The sequence below is a fragment of the Polyodon spathula genome, chromosome 21 (assembly GCF_017654505.1).
Source record: "Polyodon spathula isolate WHYD16114869_AA chromosome 21, ASM1765450v1, whole genome shotgun sequence".
In the NCBI taxonomy this organism is placed as follows: domain Eukaryota; kingdom Metazoa; phylum Chordata; class Actinopteri; order Acipenseriformes; family Polyodontidae; genus Polyodon; species Polyodon spathula.
Genome location: NC_054554.1, coordinates 4,158,831 through 4,184,826, shown reverse-complemented (window position 1 = coordinate 4,184,826; position 25,996 = coordinate 4,158,831). Strand labels below are relative to the sequence as shown.

General features: G+C 36.5%; 1 protein-coding gene across 3 annotated transcripts in view; it reads left to right on the top strand.

The window, feature by feature from the left end:
- Positions 1–25,996, top strand: part of LOC121296546 (zinc finger protein 536-like) — a 138,285-nt gene that overhangs the window by 41,272 nt on the left and 71,017 nt on the right. For all 3 annotated transcript variants that reach the window (XM_041222229.1, XM_041222227.1, XM_041222228.1), the window contains exons 2-3: positions 7,298–7,417; positions 23,648–25,851. In XM_041222229.1, coding sequence (XP_041078163.1) covers positions 23,649–25,851 — 2,203 coding nt within the window. In that variant the 5' untranslated portion in view covers positions 7,298–7,417; position 23,648. The remainder of the gene's footprint in view (positions 1–7,297; positions 7,418–23,647; positions 25,852–25,996) is intronic.

Sequence of the window (25,996 nt, the reverse complement as noted above, 5' to 3'; positions counted from 1 at the left end):
TGGATTTGGGAGATTAAAATTCTTCCAAACTGATGAATAAAAGCTCCCCTTCAACTAACTGGAAAGAGAGTGAGAGAAAGAGCAACTTGATTGCAAAGGGGCATTTACTTCAACAATCTCAAATGTGACAGAATTGATACTAGGATTAAACTTGATGTACCTAATAATCTGTAGAAATGGAGCATGGAGTAATGGAGTGACAAGGTGGAAAGAACAATGATCCCCTTAAACTGCTTGATCAAATTGAAACCCTTATCTGCAGTTCCCTGAGCCCCAGGAGGGGGGAAGGTGGGTTCGGATCCGGTGGATTCTGACTCAAATGATCTCAATTCAGGGCTATATTTACAGTCAAGGAATGATGCAGTTTGATAACACTGCTATAAATGATGAAAACTTAATGAAGAGGTAATATAATGATGCAATGAATACTGTTGCCCAAGGTCAAGGGGAACAGCTATATAAAGACATTGTGAAGATTTTGTTTTTCCTAAGATTTAGTTCTAAATTCTAGAACCTGTGGGGACTTTGGGGGGAGGGGGTTAAACAAGTGATAACAAATTGAGAAGATTTGAATGACACAAGCGATAGTTTCCTGGAGCCAGGTACAATCAATACCAGCTCCAATGCACCGTCACGTGTGAGAGCCGATTTCATATTCAGTTAAAAGGATTCTGTAACTCCAGAGCGAGGTACAATGAGACATTGTTTTAAGGGAATCCAAGCAGGAGGTCTGTTCAGTTTATCTAAACTATACTCTCTATACACATCTCCATACTCTTATATACATTCAGAGATGTTTGTTTTTCATTGGCTTGGCATGCAAAGAGTTCTGTTTTAACTTTTGGAAATAATAGGTGTTGTCTAAGCTACAACACAATTTGTAGTTCTGATCTTTTGTTTGTGTGATTCCCCACCGTAGTCCCTGTGAAATATTACTGTCTTATGTACTGTATGAGATAAAACTGCTACTTTAAAGATGTAACACCAAGAACACCTGGAGGAATATCCAGGAAAACATTGATGATGTAAATGCCCATGTTTAGAAGAATGGCAAGATTCCTCATTGTATTTTTTCCAATTGCAAACTGCCGCAACCAATTGGATAGCTTGAAAATTCTGTAACAGCTGTGTAGGGTTGTAAACCTGAGTTGTCTGATGATGTCTGTCTGCTGTCGTAGTGGAACCAGGGTGTGGTTTGTATGTGACAAATCTCTATGATAATAAACCTGAATGCCTCTTAGAATGAGTTGCTCTTTTACTCAGATGGGTAATGTGCTCACTTAACAACCGCAGGATCCCAGTGTGATGCTCATCTACCCCGCTTGGATAAGTAACTGACAATGTCCAAAACTGTCAAGAAGTGGGAAGCATTTAAAAAAATAAATAAATGATGAAATTAATATAATGAATGCGCTGCTAGTTTTGCTAGTGTTTGATTCGCTTTATTCGCTTTAGGAAAAAAAAATAAAAATAAAAAATCAATCATTAAAGACTTATTTCAATCTGTGACCCCTGCAATTTCTTTAGCAAGCCACGGTTCAGTTAACTGGCACACAGCGCAGTCCTGCAATGGAAACATCATAAAACAGATGGCAGCTTTATGTTTTTTTGTTTAGTTTTTAACCAGCCGTTTTTTTCTTTTTCTTTTAAAAACATCATTAAAAAAAATCCTGATGCATCCTTTTGTTTACACTTACAACCTCGCAAGTAAGTTATTTGCAGTAGAGATGATGTTTAAGGTATTTTACAGTTATGATATTTAAATAATTGGAGAGGGTTTGTTGATATTACAGCAGTGTTACTAGTGGAAAAACGACTCAGTAAACATATCCACTTCCATGGAAAGAACAAGCTCGGTTAAAACAAAACAACACAAGAAGGGATATATTTTAAGTGAAATCATTTCCTTTTCTTCATCAAACGATGACAGCCACAGCTTTAGAGCTCCCATCTGTAAAGCACTGCTACACATATCACTGTTAACAATACATGTTTCAAAGTAGTCAGCAGAGTCTGAATAACATCTTTCAGCCTCAATTGACCGGACTCATTTAAAACAAGAATTCAGGAAAAGGTGTCTTAAATTTCCTTGCTCGTTAATTCATAAATCTGTAGTAAACTGACCTCACGGCAAGAGCTATATCTGTATTTGAGACAACTGCAGTGGTACCTTGCTTAAGAATAATTGCAGCATGTGTCAGGAAAGCATGTCAGAGTTTAAGAGTACTACTTTGAAGTGGTACATGTGCACTTGCTATGGTTAATTACAGGAACTGAAAAACCAAAACATTTGCTCAGGAATGTTTTAAACAACCCGTACTTCAGTGAGATATTGCATTTTATTTGGATTGCAAAGTGTTTTCGCTCTTGAAAAATCCTTTTTGGTTTTAAAAAAAAAAAAAAAAAAAAAAAAAAGTGTAGGTTTTGGATATCACTAGACTATCTACCTACCAAAAAAGATGAATATAAAAATCTGAAATTATTTAAATTTACTTTTTCAGAAGTGATACCTTATACTCCATACTTGATATCAGAAGTGATGTCTTCCACTGAAATGCATTAACTTTTTCATAGCATTCAGTGCCACCCAGTGGGTTATTGTTGTAATGACAAAAATAATCTTGAAGTCAGGTTTGTAAACATATAATGTGAATATATGGTAAAAGGAACTCTTCGTATCCATGAATAGATAATGGATCCATGGCCAAATAATGTACAATATTTATTTACGGACATTGCAGTAAGCAAAGTTATATATCATATGCCACAGGTCAAAATGAACTACGTTTTCCATAGTCACGACAATGTTTTTGAATCCAACACTAAGAGATTCATGGGTCATGACACCATTATGTTTCTTTTGCATGAGCACATATTCCATAATCTCTAGGGTTTGTCCTTGTTTTATTTACATCCCCTGACCTTAAGGAGACTTGCACACTTGAGTGTAAAGAATGTTAGTTGGTCTTCTGATGGTGATGCATTTAATGGTGCGGTTAAAAGTTAACATAATTTAGAAAGAGTTCATATCTATAGGCATCTGCTGTTACTTAAAGCTTCTAAGACAAGTTGGAAGACAAACATTGTGTCTTAAAACCTCACCTCCGTTTTCAAGTTCTATAAAACGCTTTTGTGAAGAAACTCAACAGTGGAAAGAGAGAAGAGCTGTGCTGAAACCAAACAACCGATACATTTTACAGAAATTGTTTAATCCATCTTGTTATAAATGTCTTGAAGAAGAGAAGTTAATATTCCAGCTTAGGCTATCAAGTTCAGAACCCGATTCTGTAAACATGTTTTTAACAGATCTCAAAGAATGTTGATTCATCCCAAAACTGAAGTAATCAAAAACAATAACTGCTTTAAGCGTAAACTTTTCAAACTGTTCTAACAAAGTTTGAAATAATAATCTGTGTGTGGGCTCCGAATGCTGAGAATGCAAACATTTCACAATAAAAGTTGTTTAAATAAAGACCTTGGCTGGGCTGCTGAAAGACAGTACATGCTGTGTTAATTATGCACACTCATAAAAATAAACTTCACTTATAAAATATGACTTTCTATACAGCAGGATTTAACCTATAAAATATCACGGTGGGTGTGTTGGGGGTGCTCATCAGATGTGGATGCATTGTTTTAAAGGGGTGGAAGAAAAAAAAAAATACTGTATATTCAACAAAGAACCCAGTGTTTACTCTGTGTTTAAAGGCTTTCAAATTCCTCTGCGCTATTGTATTACGTAATATAGAGAAAACATTGTTGTTAAGTGCTTGGTTTATTATTCTTTAGTTTTGTGAACTAAAGAGACATAAATATATAGGTATGGTAGAAGTTGCTATGTGAAACTGTAAAAATTATATGTTTCAGTTACAAAATGATTATTTTACTAAACCATGGATTTGAGTTTAAACTGCTGGGTGGCCCGTTCTATTTGCCTTGTTAACATAAGAATAGGGGTTAGCTGGTTTAAATTATTCTGTGCAGTAGCGTGGCAGGGGCCGTTGTTATCCTCTTATAACTTCAGGGTTTTTCTTGCACTTATTTCTTTATCACTATTCAAGGTGCAGGACCATGAGATCACAAGATCAACAGTTACAGCTCCAGCTTTTGCAAAATCGATAGCACTTGCATGGGTCACTCTTACTAAGTGTTGGTAATTCAAATGTAATTACATGCAAACTAACACGTGATTTTCTACTAATATGAATTAATCTTACATTCCACACTTATCCACATTAAGTTAATTAAACCCACTCCCTAACTTTAATTAAATGTTACCAGCCATGTTCTTTATGTATTTGAGTCTTGAAACCCAGGCTCAGGTAAGAGGTAAAGTAGTGGAATAATATAGTTATTATCTTTTTTTTTTTTTTTTTTTTTTTTACTGCATGAAGTGAACAAAAGAAGCAGTTTTAACTTAAACAAGATCCTGAAGTCACTCTGTTTTTAGATATTTTCCCCTTTGATTAAACATGTAATATAAATATAATGTTTTTTTTATTATTATTGCTATTTGTGTGGGTTTATGTATAAATTAAAATAAAAATGCACCACAAGCTTTATTTATTTTGAGATTACATTTGATTATGTGTAACTGTCCTGAGTAAATGTGGTTCCCAATTGTCTGAGGGACCTAGGTGAAGACAAGGAGACTTGTCACACTAATGTATTTATCGGGAAAGTTTAGAATCCTTTATAATAACTGGGGTGGGGATAAAATGATGGGTCGGAGGGGTTACAGTGAACCAACCTATTTTATTTTTAACGGTTTTAGCAAAAAGTTGACTTAGATTAAAGATAATGTATCAATCATCATATTTGAACCTTTAACCTTATAAAGACCTTTTGTCTCCCAGTACTAGTTCAATACTTGATGAAGTGTTAGTAAGACTGGTATGCGATGGTTATTGAAAATGCATCGAGGTTGTTGGATGACAAATTGCACAAACAGTCATTAAAAAACACATAAAGAGAGCCGTTTCTTAATGACAAAGCTTGGAAAAGGCCAGATTACCATCAACACATTTTCTTTGTCTCTATTTCATGCCATGGACACATCGGAGAATAAAAAAAAGATATTGTTTGGTAGGATTTTTTTCAGAACAGAATGTGTTTATTTTTGTACACTTTGGTGTAGTCTGGATTTGAGCCTGAATCTGGCAGATGAGAAGATGACAAACAAACACAAGCTGAATAAATATGTAAATAATAAATCATCTAAATGTAAAATACTGCAAGTTTCTTACTTGTATGTTAATTAGTGTTTGTAATCAATTGCTGGTGTTACAGTGTGGGTGAGAAACAGATGAAGGATGGGACTGGAGTGAAACACCTATAGATTTATCTGCTTCTTAATTCTATTTAAACAAATAGTCTTCAAGCCTGTGAATGCTGTGTTGAGACATGCTCGGAATAATAAGCATCATAAAATCTAATCAGATTTATAAGAGAAATTGATTGTTGTGGCAGGAGGAGAGGGGTTGAAAATAAGCTGAAATTTAAGTGTTAATTTTTATGCTAATTCGCAGTGGCTCCATATGATACAATTTGGTTCTGTGCAGCAAATATAAAATTGTCCCTTGCAGAGAAATGTCAGCTTGCCAGACCTAAAAGCAGTAATTTATTAGGTATGTTTCTATTAGTATGTGTCACAGTTGTTAGCAGGCTGTATACACAATGGTGTTTCATACTTACACTGCTCAGCCTTCAAATGTTTCAGCTCAGTGGCTGGAACACTGGGGCAGTAATACATTATCATATATTGGGTGGTGTGTGCCCTCTGGACAAAAGGCTATTTAATACAATTTAATGACATTCCGAGAAGAAGAGGGAAAATAAAGGCACGCAGAATAAAATGGCATCTGTGTTTCTCATGGTGCACTCATGCAAACATTTCAGCTTAAGACGTATGACATTTCTGCCAGGAAACAAACAAAAAAGAAAAGAAAGAAAGAATAAAACTGGGGTTTTCTTTATAACCTGCTTCAGACTGCAGAATTTTCCAAATGCTATTAAGTGATCGATTTCCACAACCCCATGATGATGTCATTTATAAGGAGCAGAATGCAGATGACAGCGAAATACTGGTGACAGCGACCTTGTTTCAGCATCTCAGAATCCCTGTCAGATTCATGACAAGTGCATGCTTTTAGAGAATCCACTTTTCTCAATTTTTTTTTTTTTTTTTTTTTTTTTTTTTTTTTGGCTCTAGTTACTGGTGTAGTAGTGTATATTAATATAGTTAAAGGTTTGGATGCAATTCACATATAGGTCAATTAAATGCACCAACATCTGCTCTTCCACAAGCATTTGCATATAGCATTCATATGTTAATGACCCCCCCCCTCTCTTTTTTTTCCTTACTCTATTAAAAAGACAACACATTTTGCATATATACTAGAAGGGAGTGTAGGAAAAAGTCCATCCTATTTGCCCCTTCTTTCAAATGGCTTTGAGGAGAGTTAGTAACAGGCAAGTGCTGTATTTGAGTGTGCCTCTGATTTATACAAGAAGCCCCTTAGTGGGAAAGCGTCTATTCTAAAGCAGCTTAAAGCCTTATAAATCAATAATGACACAGATGGACTGGTGATAATCTATTTAGAATGCCTGATAGCAAATATTGTTGTACTGATGGTTAGAGTAGCAACTATTTTAGCAGTGAGATACTCTTCTTTATATATATATATATATATATATATATATATATATATATATATATATATATATAGTTTTCAAGGGTAACTGTTGTACCCCTATGCATGCTTTAGTTAACAGTATGAGAACACAGTGGTACAGGGGCAGGTCCATGCGGGGGGAACAAAGAGAGTACTGAGGAGTAGCTTCTGCCAATATAATAATAACAGGCCATGTTTCTTTAACAACAAAAAAGGGACCTCTTAATGGAATTGTGTCTTGAGGTGTAAACAGCATTGAAGGTTGCCTCTTTTATAGTCTATGGTCTGATTTAGCACAAGGAGTGAGACAATAAAGTGGAGGTTGTCAGAAGTGGCAGCTGCTTGGAATCCTGATAAATATAAGCTTTTATTGATCCGATGAAAATGAAAGATCCCAGTGCTCTGCAGTATTTAGCTTCTTGTCTACAGCACGTCACTGGTGGCCTTGCTTTGGGATAGATTTTCGTTCTCGCATGCCGGATTTGATTTCATCTTTCACCTTTTCAGTTGAATTTCCTTGACCTCTGCATATTGCTGTGATTTGGTGAATTTGTTACATTTCACTTTACATCATCTCTATCTTTTTTTTTCTCTCTCTCTCCTTTATCTTTCTTTTGTGATAGGGAAGTGGGACGCCCCTTTGGCCATCCGTCAGCGCCAACCAAGCTCAGCTGCAACCCCTGACTGGGTATTTTCTAACAAGACTGATAGTCCTAACACAAGTATGCAGTTAGTGTGTTAAGGTAAGATTCTCTATCCTAGTACAATTTGCACCCAACATGACAGCCCTTCATATTGAAAGTGGTGACATTATACTTCTTCACAGCGCTTTCCCTTTCTATGTAGATTAAAAGCAATATGTGTTAGTAACAGTGTTGTATAGGGCTATGCAGTTTAATTGCTGAATTTGAAAAAAAACAAAAAAACAAAACAAAACAATGAAGTACTTCAAAATGTTTATTTGTATCTTAATTCATTGTTAACATTGACCATAGCTTCACTGTCTTATGTTGCTTTCCTTTGTGAAAGGAAAAAAATATCTTAAGATAGCCGTACACATGAGAAAACAGGCCAGACTAAGCTGTTTGTCTTGCAAAAAGTTTACACGTGGTATAATATGACATCCAGTGTCACATAAATGAACACAGTTAAGACATATGCATATTGTGTGTAGAGCATGAAAACGAAGTCTAGTGAAGTATATAAAAAGTATCAAATATTTAAATATTTTAGTGACAATGGCATATAACTACTGTACTGTAGCTTCTCTCATTCTGTGAATCTTGATTTTCAAACAGAACTTACTGTATTGCAACAGCTCCAGACAGACAGTGTAGCTACAGCATAAGAAGAGCTGGCATTAAAAATTGATATGCTATTTAACCTAGATGTATTTTAGGTATTTTACATTTTCATGTCCAAGACTGGATAAATGCATTCACAGCACAAAAAAATATAAAAATATAAACAGTTTTTAAACTTATGTTTAAGTATCAGCTTTTCTGTTTTATAGATGTAGCCTTTTAAAGGTACAGTAAAAAGCAGCAAAATAAAGCTTATTATAGGTTGAACATTAATTAGCACAGGAACACAAAAGAAATAATGTGCTTATTAAACCATGCACATTTTCACTGTAATGTTTAAAAAATAACGTTATTGAAAACATAACGTTTTAAAATCCCAGTCCATGACAGTGAAAGCAGTAATCCCAGTGCTCTTTGTGATTAATTACAAATGCTCTACAGAACATCTTCTTATCCCACACTGTATCTAATCTCACTGAAATCATATATTTCCTGTACGGAAGCACCTATTCCATTTGTTTTGATAGCGGTGTCTTTAGAGAAAATTAGTTATTTAAAATACATACATATTCATTTTCAACTGTATGCTTAAATATCATTCTTTAGTGTCTGTTTCATCTGCTCTTTTCTTAATATATCTCTGTGCACTCCATGTTGACTGTCCAGTTGCTTTACATCCATAGCACAGCGCCATAAATTATAAATGACAGCTCAGTTATAGCTAGGGAATCTAAAATTAACTGTTAACCTTATATTGTCACCACAGGATGTAAAGGAACAGCCCTCAGAAATATTACACTTGAAATTTTGAATTAAATGAATTAGAAACTGAGATATGTTAAATGCATTTTTTTTTTAACTTCCCCTTTTAAAATAAGTCGTATGTTTTAAGCAATCTATGTGTTTACAGCTCTCAGATTTACAAAATGTTTAAATAAAACAGTTTATCAGATGTATGTCTTCTGTACGTCAGAATATTTGTCTGCATTTCATTAAAGAAGATGCAGTGTGCATGCAGGTGTTACAATGAGGGAGGCAAATCATTTTCCTATGATAGTGTGAATAATTTTTATACGTATGCCACAGCATTTTATTCCTTTAGATGTTAAAGGCTACTAATCTATACTTCTAGATTCTTCTAATCCTTTTTTTTTCTTTTTCTATTATATTTCTGTGATATTAGTAGAGAGTGGTAGTGAAATAAATATGCTTTATTCTAGCTCCTAACCCCTCTGTTATCTAAGTAACTTCTATCTTATTAGCTACAAAAGACTTTTATCCTTTGTGCTGCCCTGCTCGCCAGAGCTTCCTGAATTAAACTGCTGTTTCCTGTTCTTTATATGCATGACCACATCTGGGTAGCTTGCTCACAGCCCTGCTGCTTAATAACAATCACCTTCCCTTTCAGTCTTCGATGATTGTTTCTAATTCACTCTGACAGATAGTGCCTGACAACTTGCCTGCGTTTCCCTCCCTCCGTGACCTGAAGTTACTCACAGCACTTATATAGGCTGTCATTTTTAATATTTGATTTCATTTTAAGTTATGTGTTTTACTGAGATGATGAAATCAGTGTTTAACTGAACATAAAATGTATTTCTCTGCAATACTGGGGATTGAAAGGGACCAAGTATCGGTATACATCTACCTTTGTCTCTGTATCATATATATTTTCTTTTTACATTCCCTTTGTATTTTAAAAAGCTATTACTGTAATTTTATGAAACCATATTGTAATGCTTGGCACATCCAACATCACAGGCAGTCTCATCCTCACGGTTTGTAAATTGGCCAGACAGGGCGAATCCACAATCGGTTTGATGACACCATTAGCAGGTTGCTGCCTGCACAGCAGTGCACTTGACATCAGAGGATCCAAGTGACCAAGTCATCTACCTGTCCGCACTCTTAACACACAAGGCAGGGGAGGGCAGTCCCCGGGGAACAGTGGATTCTTTTGATCACACTCATTTAAATTAGCATCTGCCACTATTTCGAACAAGGGGTACTTTGCAGTACAATACAGTTTATGCCAGGCATATTAAAAAAAAAAAAAAAAAAAAAAAAAACACTGATGAGATTGCTAAAGCCATTTTCTCAAAATGAGTCAATTATTAATAGAATTTATTTATTATTATTATTATTATTATTATTATTATTATTATTATTATTATTATTATTAGTTGTAGTAGTGGTAGTATTACTATTATTAGTGAAATATTATTATTATTACATATATAATGTATAAATAAACACGATTTCATCAATTATGTTTAACAAATCATGATTAATGTGCATTAACAAGCATGATGCTCATACTTGAATAACTATCAACATACATTTTTAATAGTGTGTTTTTAAAGGTTTGGTAACCCTACATTAAGTGTCTCTCGCTACACCATAATTACACTGTACTTGCATATATAGTTACACAGTTATTACACTGAAAACATACAACACTTTTAATAAAGCAACTGCCAAAAGAGCCAAGCAACTTTGTTTTCTGTTTTTTTCTTATTAAAAATGTTGTTGCATTATAACTATGCAGCCATTCGTGTAATTCAGGTATTATTACTGTGTAGTTAGAGACACGTCCTGTGCAATATTACCAGCTATTTTATACCACGTATTAACATTTTGAGATGTTAACCGCACACTGTAGAACTTGTTTCTGTGCTTAATGTATATCTACTAACTATTATTAACTTTGAGTATACAATACAGGGCTACACAGAGTTGTAAACAGTCTTCCCTTGTTGTAGTGTAGTACTCCACCCAATTGATATATTGCAAAAAACAAATAGGCTAACATACTGTACAAATACTTCCTCGTTTTATCGGGGGCTTCAGGGTCCAATACAAGTCCTCTACGCAATCCGCTTTTTCTCATTTTTTGTAGAAAAAGAAGCACACCATTTTAATTCATACAGCGGAGAGTAATTGCTTCTCATCAACTTACAGTACAGTAAGTCTCCAGTTCATTTCAGGAGTCTTCCTCTCCTTTCTCAAATGCACAAAGAATCCATTCCCAACACAGGAGGCTTGCTGTTAGGGAGTGACGTCACTGCCCTGTGACTTTTGCTAGTGCGTTGCTGCCACAAGTGAACATCTCGTCAGCTAAAATTAAAACCGCTTCAGCAAGTAGATATTTAATTTGTTTTGCGTTATTGTGCAGCGCGTGTGTATATGATAACAGTACGATATTAATGGTTTTTTTTTAATTGTTTTGTAATTTTTTGTTTGTGATGTGCAGTACCAAATAAAACAAACAGTAATTCTAAGTTAAATTGCCTATATTGCAGCTAAGGCATGCGTAGTTAGACTGTAAAAATGGGGAGCCAACTCCAGCACCGCGATATATTCGAATCCGCAGTATAGCAAGGGGTGATATAACAAGGGGTGGGTGTACTATTTAAAGAAACTCTGTGATATAATTTTGACTAAAAGTCCTTCTCGGTATCATCAATGTAGTTATGGAGTCTTGCTTAAGTCATGGTCATGTTTTGAGACATATTTTTTGAAGAAACTGCTGTATAAATATAAGTTGACTGAGGAAAGACTAAGGGTATGGTTAAATAATCAATAAATAGTGGGCTCCCGAGTGGCGCATCCGGTAAAGGCAAATGCAGGATGTACCCTATACTAGCCTGGAGGTCGCCGGCTTGAATCCAGTCTATTCCACTGCCGACCGCTGATGGACAGCACACAATCTTTGAGGACGCATGTGTCCGTCTTTGTCTCTCCCGAGTCAGCGGTGGGCCGGGTTGAAATAAAAATAATTGGGCATTTCAAATTGGGGAGAAAATCTGAAAAATAATTGCTGATTCTAAATAAATAAATAAAATAATACCAGTATTTTGATTGAAAGGGCTGGCATGAATCTTGTATAAAATATTTCAAAACCTTATTGATGTAACAGATTTGTGTAAATATTCAGCAATGTACTGGTACTGCAGTCAACCATTTCAAGAGTTTTGTCAAAATGGTTGTTTATCTTTCAGTATTACAGTACACACTGCATTTTTACAATCTAGTTATGTCGCACATGAACCGATGTGCACCGCAATATAAATTAACCCAGGATACAAAATCGTAACAGAAGTTCAGCTGTATTTTTTCTGATTATGACTATAAACATGCCAAACGTGGGAAGCGTCCTGAGGGCTAAACGCACTTGTCGCTCTTTAAAAAAAAAAGCAGATGCAGTTGAGAACATCAGCGCCAGCCTTGAGCAGATGTTTTACCACCAGCAGTGGAAATATCTGTCAGGTTTTTATGAGGTTTTAGTGAGGTTTGTCCAAATTGTAGATCATTCTATCAGTCTGTTTTATAAGTTTATTTCAATTTTACTTTTATCCTAGTGAAAAGCAACTTTATAGTATATATATATATTTTTTTTTTATAGAAATGTGGCAGTATGTATTGTGTTTAGGCGGCATCCAGCACGGTCTTTGAGTTCTGTTAAACAGATTCTTAGACAGCTGCTTTGACTGCAATTTACCAAGGCTCCCTGACAGTGTTTTCCATCTTAACTATTTCAAGAATGAAAGTGCTAGAAAAATTAAGTAATGAACATGCATCCACTTCATGTATTTAGCCCCAGGCAGCTAGGCTACACACAGTGGGAAAGTTAAGACTGAAAACGGATATAAATGTACAAGACCACTCCATACCTGTCACTAGTTAACCACAATAATTGGTAGATTACTACCCAGGCATGGTATTTTTATTTGATAAATATTTTAAGTCACCAGGCAATGGCTTGTAGAATATAATTTCTACTGGACGATCTGCATTATACATGAGGTAAGAGAAATGAGTTTCAACATCTAATGAGCTAAATATCTGTCATGTATGTCTTTTGGGTTAGGCATTTATAGAATGTTGTAGATTGAGTTGTTTTCTTTATATGCGATAACTACTTAAGAGATTGAAGCCCACTGCTTTTTTTAATAGCAGTTTCATTACAGAGACTGCAAGTGCTGCGCTTCTAGCTGTTCAGTACAGGAGGGTTCCTCTTGGCTGGCTCTTTTGATTGGCATTTAGTACAGTTCTTGGTTTGCTAAGTTGTGTTGTCGAGAGAAGCAGTAGGTTTATATGACTAGTACTGTATATCACCCATGCGATATTGTTAAGGAAAAACTTAACAATTTTTTTCTCAGTTTCATATCAGAATATTGTGCCAGAATAGTCCATGTCACACCACCATCAGCCTCTGAGGCAGAGCTACAGACAAGACACAACCGCAACGAACGTTGACGTTCTCTATGTAACTGCTTTCCATTTTAGTGTATTATGTAAGAGCCCTTTTAGGTGCCCTGAAATCATTTAACCTCTTGCATTGATAAACAGATTTTATGCACTGTCTCCATTCTGTTTAAAGTGCTAATAGACTAGCAGTGAACGGCCCTTCGTTTTATTCAGGTGAGCTGTGATCTGAGCTCTGCTTTCTTCAAAACGTTGGGTTTGTTGTATTAATCCTCTGCCTGGATGTCATTGTCCTTTATCCAACATCTTTTCAACCACAGCCTGTTCCTGTTCTTGTTCTGTACCAACACTGCTGCGTTCTTGTAAGGTTAGATCTTGTTCTTCAAACAGGCATTTTGATGACTAACGATCATGTGTTAGTGCAGCACCGTGAATTCTTTTCCTTGTTGTTTTTGTTGTACATATGGAGTGGTGCTGTCGTTCTGGTCACCATCTATAGTAGGGGTTTTACAGTTCCAACAGAGGTTAACTTTAGATACATTGCTATAAAATTACATTTAACTGTCAAAGGTTACAGTGAATTTACTTTTACCATAACCTGAACCACCATGACCATCTGGAAACCTGCATAACTAGTTCTGAGTAGCTAAAAATGCATGCTGGCCTTTGTGTAAAAAAAAAGTACTGGTATATAACTAGGTGTATTCCTCATGCAACAGATAGATCGTATTTAAATTAACATTTTGTTCTGTAAATTTTAATTTACATGCCCTCCAAGGTTGCTTGGTTATGCATTTGTTTTTTATTGCTCAGTGAAAATATTTTTCATAATGGTATGTTTGCCATGACAGTGATACTGAGAGGTGAGACTGAACCTTATGAAATTGTGCTGATTATTCAATATGGAAAATATTTTTTGTTGACTGGTAGAGAAATCATAGATAAGACTGATTCAATTGCACTTCAGCTCCTCAAGTTACTCAGTTATGCTAGACTTTATTAACCGTATAGAAATAATTTCTCTAAAATGTTGACCTCCGTTTATATGAAATTAAGGAGTAGGGCTCAGCATACTCCAGCACTCTGACATGTGCAACACTGCACATATTTCATTTCTATGCATTTGTCACTTTTGCTTTCAGAGTAAATACAACTGTTATATTTGCATAAAGCACCACACAAATGTTACCTCAAGATAATGATAGTGTTCAGTTTTTGAACAGAAACTTATTTGATCATTACTCTAAAGACCTGTTCCACCCCTCAAGTTACCAAAAAAAGCAATGTCTGTCTGTGTACTGTGTATCTGTGTGTCTATTTATATATGTATGTATGTTTGTATATATCAATCTATCTACCTATCTCTATAAAAAAAACAACAAAAAAAACAGGTTAGGTTAGATGTGTTGGTTTCTTTATGAATTGCCTTGAACAATAACATGGCACACTGTCAAGAGGAAGATAGATATTGTATCTAAATTATCTTTCTTTCTTTAGGTATAAAATTATCTCTGCATAAAAATAAGTCATCCTAACGCCATACAACTGTGTCTTTTTGTATGTGTAAAATAATTTAAATCATGCTTTAGGCTTACAGAATAGTGTTTTAAATGTTAAATGGGGGTTGAAGTCTGCCTGAACTCATTTCTAGAGCTTTGCACCATGTTGACATTTAAATGTGATAAGAATAGAAAACTGTATGCCGACCTATTTTGAAGATGCTTTCTGAATACATTCACATCAGTTTCAGTCTATAATTAACAAAAAAAAAAAAAGGAGCGATTTGGCTCCAGATTTGATTATAATAGAAACTTATAAAGCTACGGGGAGAAAAAAAAAATTGCTTGGAACGAATTAGAACGAAGTCAAGAGCACACCTGGGTTTGACAAAGATTGCATTTACTGACTGCTGTGCTATCATATTACAGAGAGCTAGACCATCTTTTAGGAGCAGCTGTAAAGAAGGGTCTGTTAAATCAGCATGCAAATAACAGCACATTGTTAACTTAATCAGATGCAGAAGAAAAGATGTGCCAAACCATGAGGATGATCTATAAACAAGTTCAGTCCTCCGAGATGGTTGGGGAAGGAAGATTAAAACACTGTACCTATTGGGTAATGTCTGTGGGTCATAAATCTACCCTTCGGGGTGTGGCTAACCTGCCCCAGTTGGTGCTGTACCACTTCAGCATTCTGTCGAGTGGCTCCAACGAGCAGTTAGCTGTGATCGAGCTATTGTTGTGCATTATTTTTGTCACCGTGTTGATTTTTAAGTAGGATCCCAGGCAGCTTGTGTGACATCTGTAGGAAAAAAAAAAAAAAAGTATACTGTACCTTTTCTAGTATTAATTTTGCGACAGGTTGAGCATCAGCAGGCATATGTTTTGTAGACATTGTGCATTTTCTGACACGGATACAAATGTGGTCCAGAAATATAAACACATGGGGGTCTATTATAAATACTGACACCTTTTAACACTATAAATAATCACACTATCTGTAAATGTGTCTTGATTTATATTTTCCCTTTACTCTTCAGTGGCTGTAACCAGTATTGCACATCCCTCAGAAATCCAGCCCTTTGTCTCTGTATTAACTTAAATTAATTAGTGTCATTAAATACAATAAAAAAATACCTGGTCTGTGATGTCAATGGTATATAGATCCTCCTCTGCTCTGCTTGGAAACTGATTGGCAAAATTGATTTCTTTATTAGTTCTCTTTCAGCACAATAGGAAGCAGGCTGTCTGTGTATTACTGTAATCCATCGTGTATCCGCCCGTCACATATCCACCCTAACAGTTTACCCTCTTCAGCAACGTTAGTTTATTATTGAACAGAGAAGATCCGTTCAGAGACTGTAGATCCCACCAAAGGTTTCGTACACTGTGTACCACTGCTGGTAGTGTCACATGAGCTGTTCAGTGTGTTGACTTGATATGTAAATAAATCCTCTTCGTCTGCAGGGCTTATCAACTTCAACCTCCATCTCGATCTCTTGCCTCCCAAGCATTAATACCCTGTATCTTTCTAAACAAGGGATTTAGGGGAGCTCCCTAACAAAAGCTGAATTTCAAAACAATAATTGTGTGAATACAGTAATTGTTACAGCTGTGTATAATGGTATTTAAAACAGGATTCATTTATCCGCCTTTTTACATATCATCCCTTACTTTGGTCCCAACGCAGTTAGATACGCGGCAGATTACTATACTGTAATGTACTGCACATTGTCTGTATGCTGTATGATTATATGAAATCCATATTATAACATTATAAGCACGATTAAGCATCTTGAGTTTTCTATATATAAATTATTTATTTATAGCATTTTAAATACATGGTAGCATTTAAAAAAAAAAAAAACATAGTGCTTATTCACTTAACTAAGACAAAGAAAGAGTAAATGAAGCAATACTTTCTGTAACAGAAATTACCAGCGGGACAGACAGTTGTTTGGCAGTAGGCCTGCCAAACCTGTACTGCCAGCCATTAGTCTTTTGATTAATGTTTGTCATTTTCTTGCAAAGATTACAGTGTATTACACTTAATTCTATACCAGCCAATTGCATACAGTATTCATGCTAACTGCATACAATTGTGAGCACATTTTCTTTATGAAAATGGACATATTGGTCCCTGTTAATTGCATCATCTGATTAATGGCTAATGGGATATGCTATTAAGACGGGGTCTACTGTAATCTTGTTGTACCAAAAATCCCACTAGACTCAAAAAGGAAACTGGAGAATCCTTAAAGGGGCGGAGCACATGCAGTTTTATGGGGGTTGGAGATGCTACTGTAAACGAGTCAAGAAGAATTCATGTGTAAGGAAAACAAATAAAAAACAGTATATTTTAGTTTTCGTTCTTTAGTACTGTATATAGTGTTAGCATTTCCAGAGAAAGGAGTTTTATTTTACTGATACAGCACAGTAAATAAACATGGACCCAGTAGTCCCACCCGTTCCCCTGTGTCATTGGACAATTGGACTCCCTAATCTCAATTTGGATTTAACAGTGGAGGAGGAATTCAGTGTTGAACAGGTGATGCAGCTTTACTGTGATCTTCTCACTAACATGGTTGCAAAAGACAAACACTGTGTAATTCGGCAGCTGCATGCACTGTTTTAAATAAATGTATTAGATTTAAAGAATGCTCTGTCTATTTAGTCATCTCTTCCTTCCTGATTGACCTGATTAGATTAGTTACTTACTTAAACAGGAAGTTAGCTTTCTTTTTATCATGCTCTTTGGCATATATTTCATAACAACTATCAGTATAGGGTGGCTATCAGTAAAAAAAAATTCAGGCACAGTATTGAGAATGAATTGTAATTTAACAAATGCTTGAAATGGACTGTGCATTATTTTTAACAATTAGAATACAGCACTTAATTGGTTCTTCACTCTTAAATCCAGGTTCTTATGCATTATCGCTTGAAGAAAGCATTCTCAAAAGCCAACGAAGAATCATTTATATATAAATATATAAAAAATATTGATGTACAACACTTACGCAGCCTATTGAAAATGTTATTTCACACAACGCACACTTCTAATTAGCAGAGTATTTGATTTGCAAAAAAAAGTTTTTACAGATTCAAATTGTGAGAAGCTGCTACGCGTGTTGAAGCCAGCAGATATGCATTTTTTTCTGTAGTTCTCAGCCCTTGAATGTCCTTTTTGGTATGTATGCATACCAGTGACTGTAAACATGCTGGCGTGTAAAGAACCTTTTATTTTTAATTAGCTGCACAACAATTAAAGGATTCACAAACTAAATTGAACCCTGTCTCTGTGCTTACTAGCTTGATTTTACCACCTGTCACAAGACTTTGTTCAAACCATTATGCAGAATCATTACAGCAGGAGCACCAAGAACAGAAGAAAACAGCAATTATTTCTGATATCTGGTTGTTTGGGGTTCTGTTCACATCAGGTTCAAAGAAGCTAACTTTTTAGAATCCTGAAAAGGAACATCCTGTCCTATTTACTTTCATAAGGAAGTGGGTCATTCTTATACTGTTTCATGTGTACATTAAAAAGCCAGCCTCGATCTGTGATTTACAAAATGCAGCTCCTTCACTACAAAACAATCTACAAAAAATATTTAGCTTTCATTGTAAAGTGATGTATCCAACTCTTTTATTGAGCACTGCTCCCTTTAAAACACATCTTGACAAACCTCAGTATTAACAGTCTAATTTTATTATGCAAAATCCCAAGTTCTGTTTGGAATATTTAGATAAAGTTTCTCTTTTTTTGAGAGTTTGGCCTAGATTTACTCAATGATCCAGATCAAGTTTGCACCAGTTTTTATATCTATATATTTTTTTCTGAAAAGAAAAAAAGAAAATGTTCTTATAAAAGAGAACAGAGCCTTTGATATATTTAAAAAATATTTGTATACAGTGTATATGTGCATTAGTACATGCATTTTAGAGATGTTTGTTAGTTGACGCCACCCAGATTCAAATCATGTTTTATTTTTTCAAATCAGGAATTATAGGTTAAAGTCTTGCCTAATTTATTTTTTAAAGGCTTAAAAACAAAACAAGAAGCACCGGGAAAAAATAATTTTACTGGAGCTATAGTTGTCTGTTTCTAGTTGTAATATTGGTGTTTGTTAGTTTTTTTGGGTTTTTTTTGTTGTAAATTTTAGAAGTTGAATATAATGGAATGCTCTGACTGTATAGTATGTGCAAAGTATCTTTGCAGATCGTGTGACTTAAAACAAAATGGAAATAAAAAGCAACTATTATACATTGTAGTTACTGTGGTATTGTAGGGTGCACATAAACTCCACATCTGCAGAGTATAATAAAGCAAGTGTTTATCATAAAGTAAAGCTTTGAGCAGACCTGAAGTTACCAGAACAATGATCTGTGGGAATGTGCATGCTTCTCATAGATCTAACACTGGCATCTATATAGTCTTTCAGACATGGGGATGAAAAGCTGCATTTTTTCCTTATACTGATCTTCAGTGATGAGCTGAAAGGTGAACTACCTGTTGACAGTCTTCTTAGATTCTTTCAATAACATATTGTTAAACATTGAGACTGCAACTAAAAGAGACTGCTGTTATGTGAAGAGTATATGATGAAGATATGTGGTGTCGTTATTTACAATCGTGCATTTGTCTTCATCTTTACTCTTGGAAATCCACTCGTTCGCAGACCAGCTGTGAGTATTGGGACAAGTTCAATTCACGGTTCCTGTAATTATGGGATTGGAATAAACATGGAATAAAATAAGATACAATGTAATAATGGCTTCTTAGGTAACACTGTGAGACACATATTGGGTCAGTAATAAAACTGGAGCTGCTGGCTCTTTTTAAGCTTGTTGAGTGACTCGGTTGCCAAAAGGAAAACGGTAAAGGGTAACATCATGTTACTTTTGCTACCTGAAATCATTATGCCTTTTACAGAAAGAAACTTCTGTATTAGGAAATTGTGGTTAGAGCTGAAAAAAAAGTGTTTTTTTTCTGCATAGAAGGTAGATTGTATACAAACCTTGGCTACCAAATTATTGAACCATAAAGTGAAACAAATGTGAATGTAATTTTGCATGCATTATCTGCCTCATTAAAAAAAAAAAAAATGTATATAAAGAAATACTTTCTAAATATTGCAAACATTGCTTCCTTACTGAGTATAAGTCTGAACAGTGGTGAAAGTGGACAGATTCTTAAGAAAGGAGAAAAACACTAGCTATTTGTTTTTATGAATTTGTTCATGAGGGATAAATGCAGTGTTTGTAGCCACCATTGCAGCTCCATTGCTGAAGCTCCTCACATCATCTCTGCATCTGCCTGGGGCCGCTCAAATAAAGAACTTTCCCCAAATAGTGAATTGTTCTCAAAAGCATGTGTCTGCTGATACTAATTTACTTACGCTGTGCAAAATCAAGTTGTATGTGATGATGCTTGGAACAGTAAACATAACCACAAACTGTAAGAATGTACGACATACCTGTCTGAGAATGTGTAATAGGAAGTTCCAGTGGTTTTAGAAACTCCATTTTGACTGTAGTATTTATAAAAGTGCTTGGTTCACAATAAGTAAATGTTGTATGTGTCAGGTAACTGTGAAATACAGTCCAGAAAAAAAAAAAAAACAAGCTTCAATAATTTCTTGCAGGCTACTTTTTCTAAAACATTTGGAACAGCAAAATTATTAAAATTAGGATCCACCAACATGTCAGATACTATAGTGCCTACACAGAAATGGATATTAAGATGGAAATAAATGTAATGGTTTCAGTACAGGAAGGTAAGCTGGTCATATTGCATGTGCATTTATGTGGAACACAAAAATAGTACTGTTGTTAATATCACAGTAGTAATCTTTGAGTTGAAAGCCATTGTGTTAGATTTGCTAACAATTCAATTCTGGGGTTCTGCATGTATGTTGAAACACCGCAGCAATACCCCTCTTTCACAAATGATCTCTTGGTGCTTTTTCTTTCATTATGAAAGATGAAATCGCAGTGTGATGGAGCCTTTATGTTTCAGCTAATTGTTCTTAATGCTGTGCTAGCTCAAGTGGACACACGTCAATTGCATAGACTTCCTTTTTCTTATCAGAATGAAAGGTTATTATCAGATAAATTGCTATCTGGAAATATGGAACTGAATTATGTAGATAAAACTATTTTGGTTTTTATTCTGATTTGCTTCTTAATATACGTCGGCCAGGCAAATATGTGAAAAGCAGCTATTTTTTTTTTTATTGAGTTTTATGTGTACATAATTGTGCTTGTTTTAAGTCAATGTGATTATTGTCATTGGTTATTCATTATTATTTATTATTATTATTATTATTATTGATTTCTAGGATTTAGTTGTGCATTATGGACTTTATTAGAGAGAGGGGAGTAAATTCAAAAAAGGATTACATGTTATAAATATGATGTGGTTTGTTTTTCTGCATTGCAAAGTCTTTTAGCTGTTTTTAGAGTTTGTTTGTTCCATTAGCCAGTACTGTCATGAGATCCCACATATTAATACAGTGCAACATGGAATCACAATATCAATGTAAAATGTTTAGTCTATGACAGATGTACTCATTAAATAGTCATTTTTTTATGTTTTGCAGACTACCACGCCTGTGAGAATTTCCTCATGAATTTGTCATAACTAAATATCAATATTGCTTCATTTCAACCACTGGTCATCGAGACACTGGCATGAGTGCGATACTGAGCATGAGACTAACACTACGATGGAATGTAGCATATTGCAGACAAAGCAGACTTTAAGATCCAGCTCATGTTACATTACTTAACATCAAAGTTATTTCCAATGTACAGCATTAAACCACTGTTAATATAAACTGTGTTTTAAACTTTCCAGCCCTGCCCTCTTGAAAAATGTTTGTGAGGTAATTTGTTTGGATGCAGAAATGTCACTTGTGTTGATAGCAAAAGATAATAAAGTGTTTGCTCAGCACACCAAAGCTGTGTGCATGAAACAAGCCTTGGTTTGTTTTTGTAATAATATGTGTAGCTGTTAAATGACCCTGAAAGGTTCACCAGTCTAGTCTGGTGTTTTACACTGCAGTGTGCTTTGCTTAACCCAGCCATTGCTACAATAAACAGGGTCTATTATAAAGATGTTCTCTATTCCCAAACCTGCTTTATTTAAATATTTTGCACGATGACTTTTCATTGCAGAAGCATTGCCTGTGTATCTTGATTTTTACCTTATAAAATGTTTTGCATTAGTTACTGCTGGATTCCCTTTCGGCATCGCTAGCTAGAGGCAGTCCAAATGTGCAGGAAAATATGCAAAAAAACTGCAGACATTTTAAGTAGATATCTGCGAAGGGTTCTGCGGAGCATCTTATTTGTTTAGTATGTGTATTATTAATAATATCTTATAAAAATGGAAATCAAGTATACATAATGATATCAAACAATGTACAGGTTAAGTACATCCAATTTAATATAGCAAGCATTTTTGTCAATACAATCTTTAGAAACTGTCAAACAAAAACATCACACCACTTCACACAATACTTCTTATTGGGCCACATTTTCAAAGCCTTAACTCCAGTCTTTAACTAACTCCTACGTTTTGAAAGAGACAAAGCACCTGTTCATTTAACAAAACTAGAACCGAACAACTAAGTTACATATTTCAGGTCTTTAGCAGTCTAAGACAATGATGACGATGTAGCTGCAGAATGTGCCTGCAAATTCCACGATTTCCGAGGAATTCCGTTATATGAAGCTACGGACTGCCTCTACCCATATCTAAGTACTTGTGTATGCATGATTACCGCAGTCAGCCACGTTGGTCCAAATGTGTTGCCAACCTTGCCCAACACCCAGGGGTTAATTTGTAATACTGTATGAAAATCTTGCCGAGCTGCTAGTGACATTCTCCTTAAAATTTAATATACCTCGTTAATGCTTAGTTGCAAACACTGAAGGATTTTTATGATTATAATCATGCGTTATAGCACCTAGAGCTGTTACTAGGCAGCATACTAATCAGCTTAATGAGATATTACAGCAGTTTTTGTTGACTAAAACAAAACTCATTTTATTGTTTCTAAAGCTTGACCCTCAGTTGCATGGAGTAAAACAATATTCACTGCAACTCACTTAAAACCATGATCATACGATGGACATGTTTTTAATGGATTGAACATACATTTCAATTGTACTCCGTCCATTTTCACTGCACAGATACATTCTTTCTTGTAGATGTTATCCTTTGTAGCTGTTTCTAATACAAATACAGTGTAGCCCATGCTCTGCCATTTTATGGCTGGAAATTCAGTAGGCTAATACAAGTATGTTATTACCGAGAACATTACAGAATACTTTGATAAGAAAATAAATAAATATACAAGATTTGTAATGCTCTTTGTTTTAGGTAATGTAATTGTTTACAAAGTAATTGCTGTGTACATTTGATGTGCAATCAGCAACCATTGTAATATAACAATTGATAATGCAGAGAGTATATTGCAGATTGGGAATTATACATTTATAAAAGTATTAACGCTGCACTATCGCTGACATGTTTTGGCGGTCTAGAATGTAGAAACGAAAGTTCAGAGGAGAAAACACAGAAAATTGTAAAAACATATGAATAATATGCTGTACAAGTGCATCCACAATATGGCACTTTACAGACAGGGTAACAAAAATAACTGTGTGAGCAAACCTGTGTCAAAGTATTATTTTTTATTGTTTTTTCAAGGTTTAAAATTGAAATCCCTTTGTATACAGGGTGATTAGAAGAAAATAATAAAAATGGGAAGGCTGTTGGCTGTCTTCTTGTTACACATTACATAAATATTTAGTTCCAGGCTTAACAGTAGATCAATATATTTTTAGATTGATTTTTTTGTAAAACAGCTGTTGCAAAATGGCTGAATGCAGTGAAAGCTTTGATGTTGTGTAAATGTAACGTTGTTCTCTGCTTGTCTTTTTCTTTTAGGATGGAAGAAACTAGCTTGTGCCTTGGTGTGTCTTCAGCAGCGCCTGAAGCTGAAGCCCATCTCAACAGCACTGTTCTTAACGGCCAGTATCCGATAAGCCAGAAGCTGCACCAGTTAACTGCTCAACTTGGCCATGCCTTTCCAGATATCCACAACAGACAGATCCCTGAAGAGAAAGCTGCTACCCCACTGGATGAAAAAAGTCACCTGTCTTTTGCTAGTCAGTCAATAAGCAGTCAGATGGCTTTGCTTGCCAACCATCTGAACCGAGACATTGATTCCAGTCTGGCTATGAACGGGAGAGTAGACCTTCAACAGTTCCTGAATGGGCAGAATCTGGGCATCATGTCACAAATGAATGACATTGAAGACGACGCCAGAAAGAACAGGAAGTACCCATGCCCTCTCTGTGGAAAACGGTTTCGCTTCAACAGCATCCTTTCACTACACATGCGAACCCATACTGGAGAGAAGCCTTTCAAATGCCCATACTGCGACCACCGGGCGGCTCAGAAAGGCAACCTGAAGATCCACCTACGCACTCACAAGCTGGGCAACCTGGGCAAGGGCCGTGGCCGAGTCCGTGAGGAGAACCGACTCCTGCACGAGCTGGAAGAGAGGGCCATCCTGAGGGACAAGCAGATGAAGGGCAGCCTCCTCCAGCCCAGGCCTGACATGAAGCAACAGCAACAGCCTCCCCAGCAACATCAGCTGCAGCCAATGCAGACTCAGCAGCAGCAGCAGCAGATACCCATTGCCCCCTGCAGTCTGCTAACACTCACAAGCCACAGCACCCCTGAGAACACCTCTCTTCTGGCCCCCTCTCCCAAACCAGTCCAGGAAGAGCAGGCAGCCCCGCCCACTGGCTTCCGCTGCACCTTCTGCAAAGGGAAGTTCAAGAAGCGTGAGGAGCTGGATCGCCACATCCGCATTCTGCACAAGCCCTACAAGTGTACGCTGTGTGACTTTGCTGCCTCCCAGGAGGAGGACCTTATTAGCCATGTGGAAAAGGCGCACATCACCGCAGAGTCGGCTCAGGGCCAGGGCTCCAGCGGCAATGGGGACAAGCCCACCAACGAGTTCCGCTGTGAGGTGTGCAGCCAGGTCTTCAGCCAGGCCTGGTTCCTGAAGGGCCACATGAGGAAGCACAAGGATTCCTTCGAGCACTGCTGCCAGATCTGTGGCAGGCGATTTAAAGAACCCTGGTTCCTGAAGAACCACATGAAAGTGCATCTGAACAAACTGTCTATTAAGAGCACATCACCTACAGACTCTGAGGTGCCTGTAACTATCAATAGCATGGCACAGGAAACCCATGCAAACTTGTATTCCCGATACATATCATGCTTGCAAAGTGGGTTCCTGTCGCCTGATAAAACAGGCTTAGGTGATCAAAACCAGATGCTTAGCAAAGCAGCCATTGCTATGAAGGAGAAAGAAATGCTTGGGAAACTTCTGGCACCGGTTGGCGGAATGGGCCACAGCTTGGGTGAAGGGGAGAAGAGGTCTTTGTTGGGTTGTTTGAACCTGGTGCCTCCCTTAAAGTCCAGCTGCATGGAGCGCTTGCAGGCAGCCGCTAAAGTAACAGAGATGGACCCTATAAACAATTATCAAGCTTGGCAGATTATGGCGAGGGGAATGTCCATGGATCAGGCTTTTCTGTCTAAGGAACATCAACAAGTGACGTGCAGTCAGGAAGAGACTCTGGCCAATACAGGCATACTGTTTGCTAAAGAAAAGCGAGACTACCTTCTTATGGCTGCTGATGGTTCCAAGCAAAAGCTGCACACTGAAGCTGTGCAATGTGCCAAAAGCAGCAACCTGGTCTCAGGTAAAGATGGCACTTCAGAAGGTAGCAGGGAGTTTATGCCCCACAGCCTTCGGCAGAGCCTTGAATACAGCATACCTAGTATGAAGGAAAAGTCCACAGAGTGCTCAGATTGCGGAAGGGTGTTTAGAACTTATCACCAAGTGGTTGTCCACTCCCGAGTGCACAAGAGGGACCAGAAGCCTGGGGAGGAGGGGATCCAAATCTGCTTGGATGAGCGACATGGCTCAGCAAGTGATCCAGAGTCTCAGTCCATCAGCAGATCCACAACTCCAGGTTCCTCTAACATCACTGAGGAAAGTGGAGCTGGAGGAGGCCTTTCACAGACGGGGAGTGCACAGGAGGACAGTCCACACCCTTCATCTCCTTCCTCTGGTAAGACTATCTTGATCTTTGAGTTTTTTAATAGGCTATGAGGTATGCAGTTGTAAATGCCCCAAGGGCCATTAATGGGATTGTATTCATTATTGAGGAGGAGACAATGACAAGAATGAGAGTTAACACCAACAGGGGGCTTTTA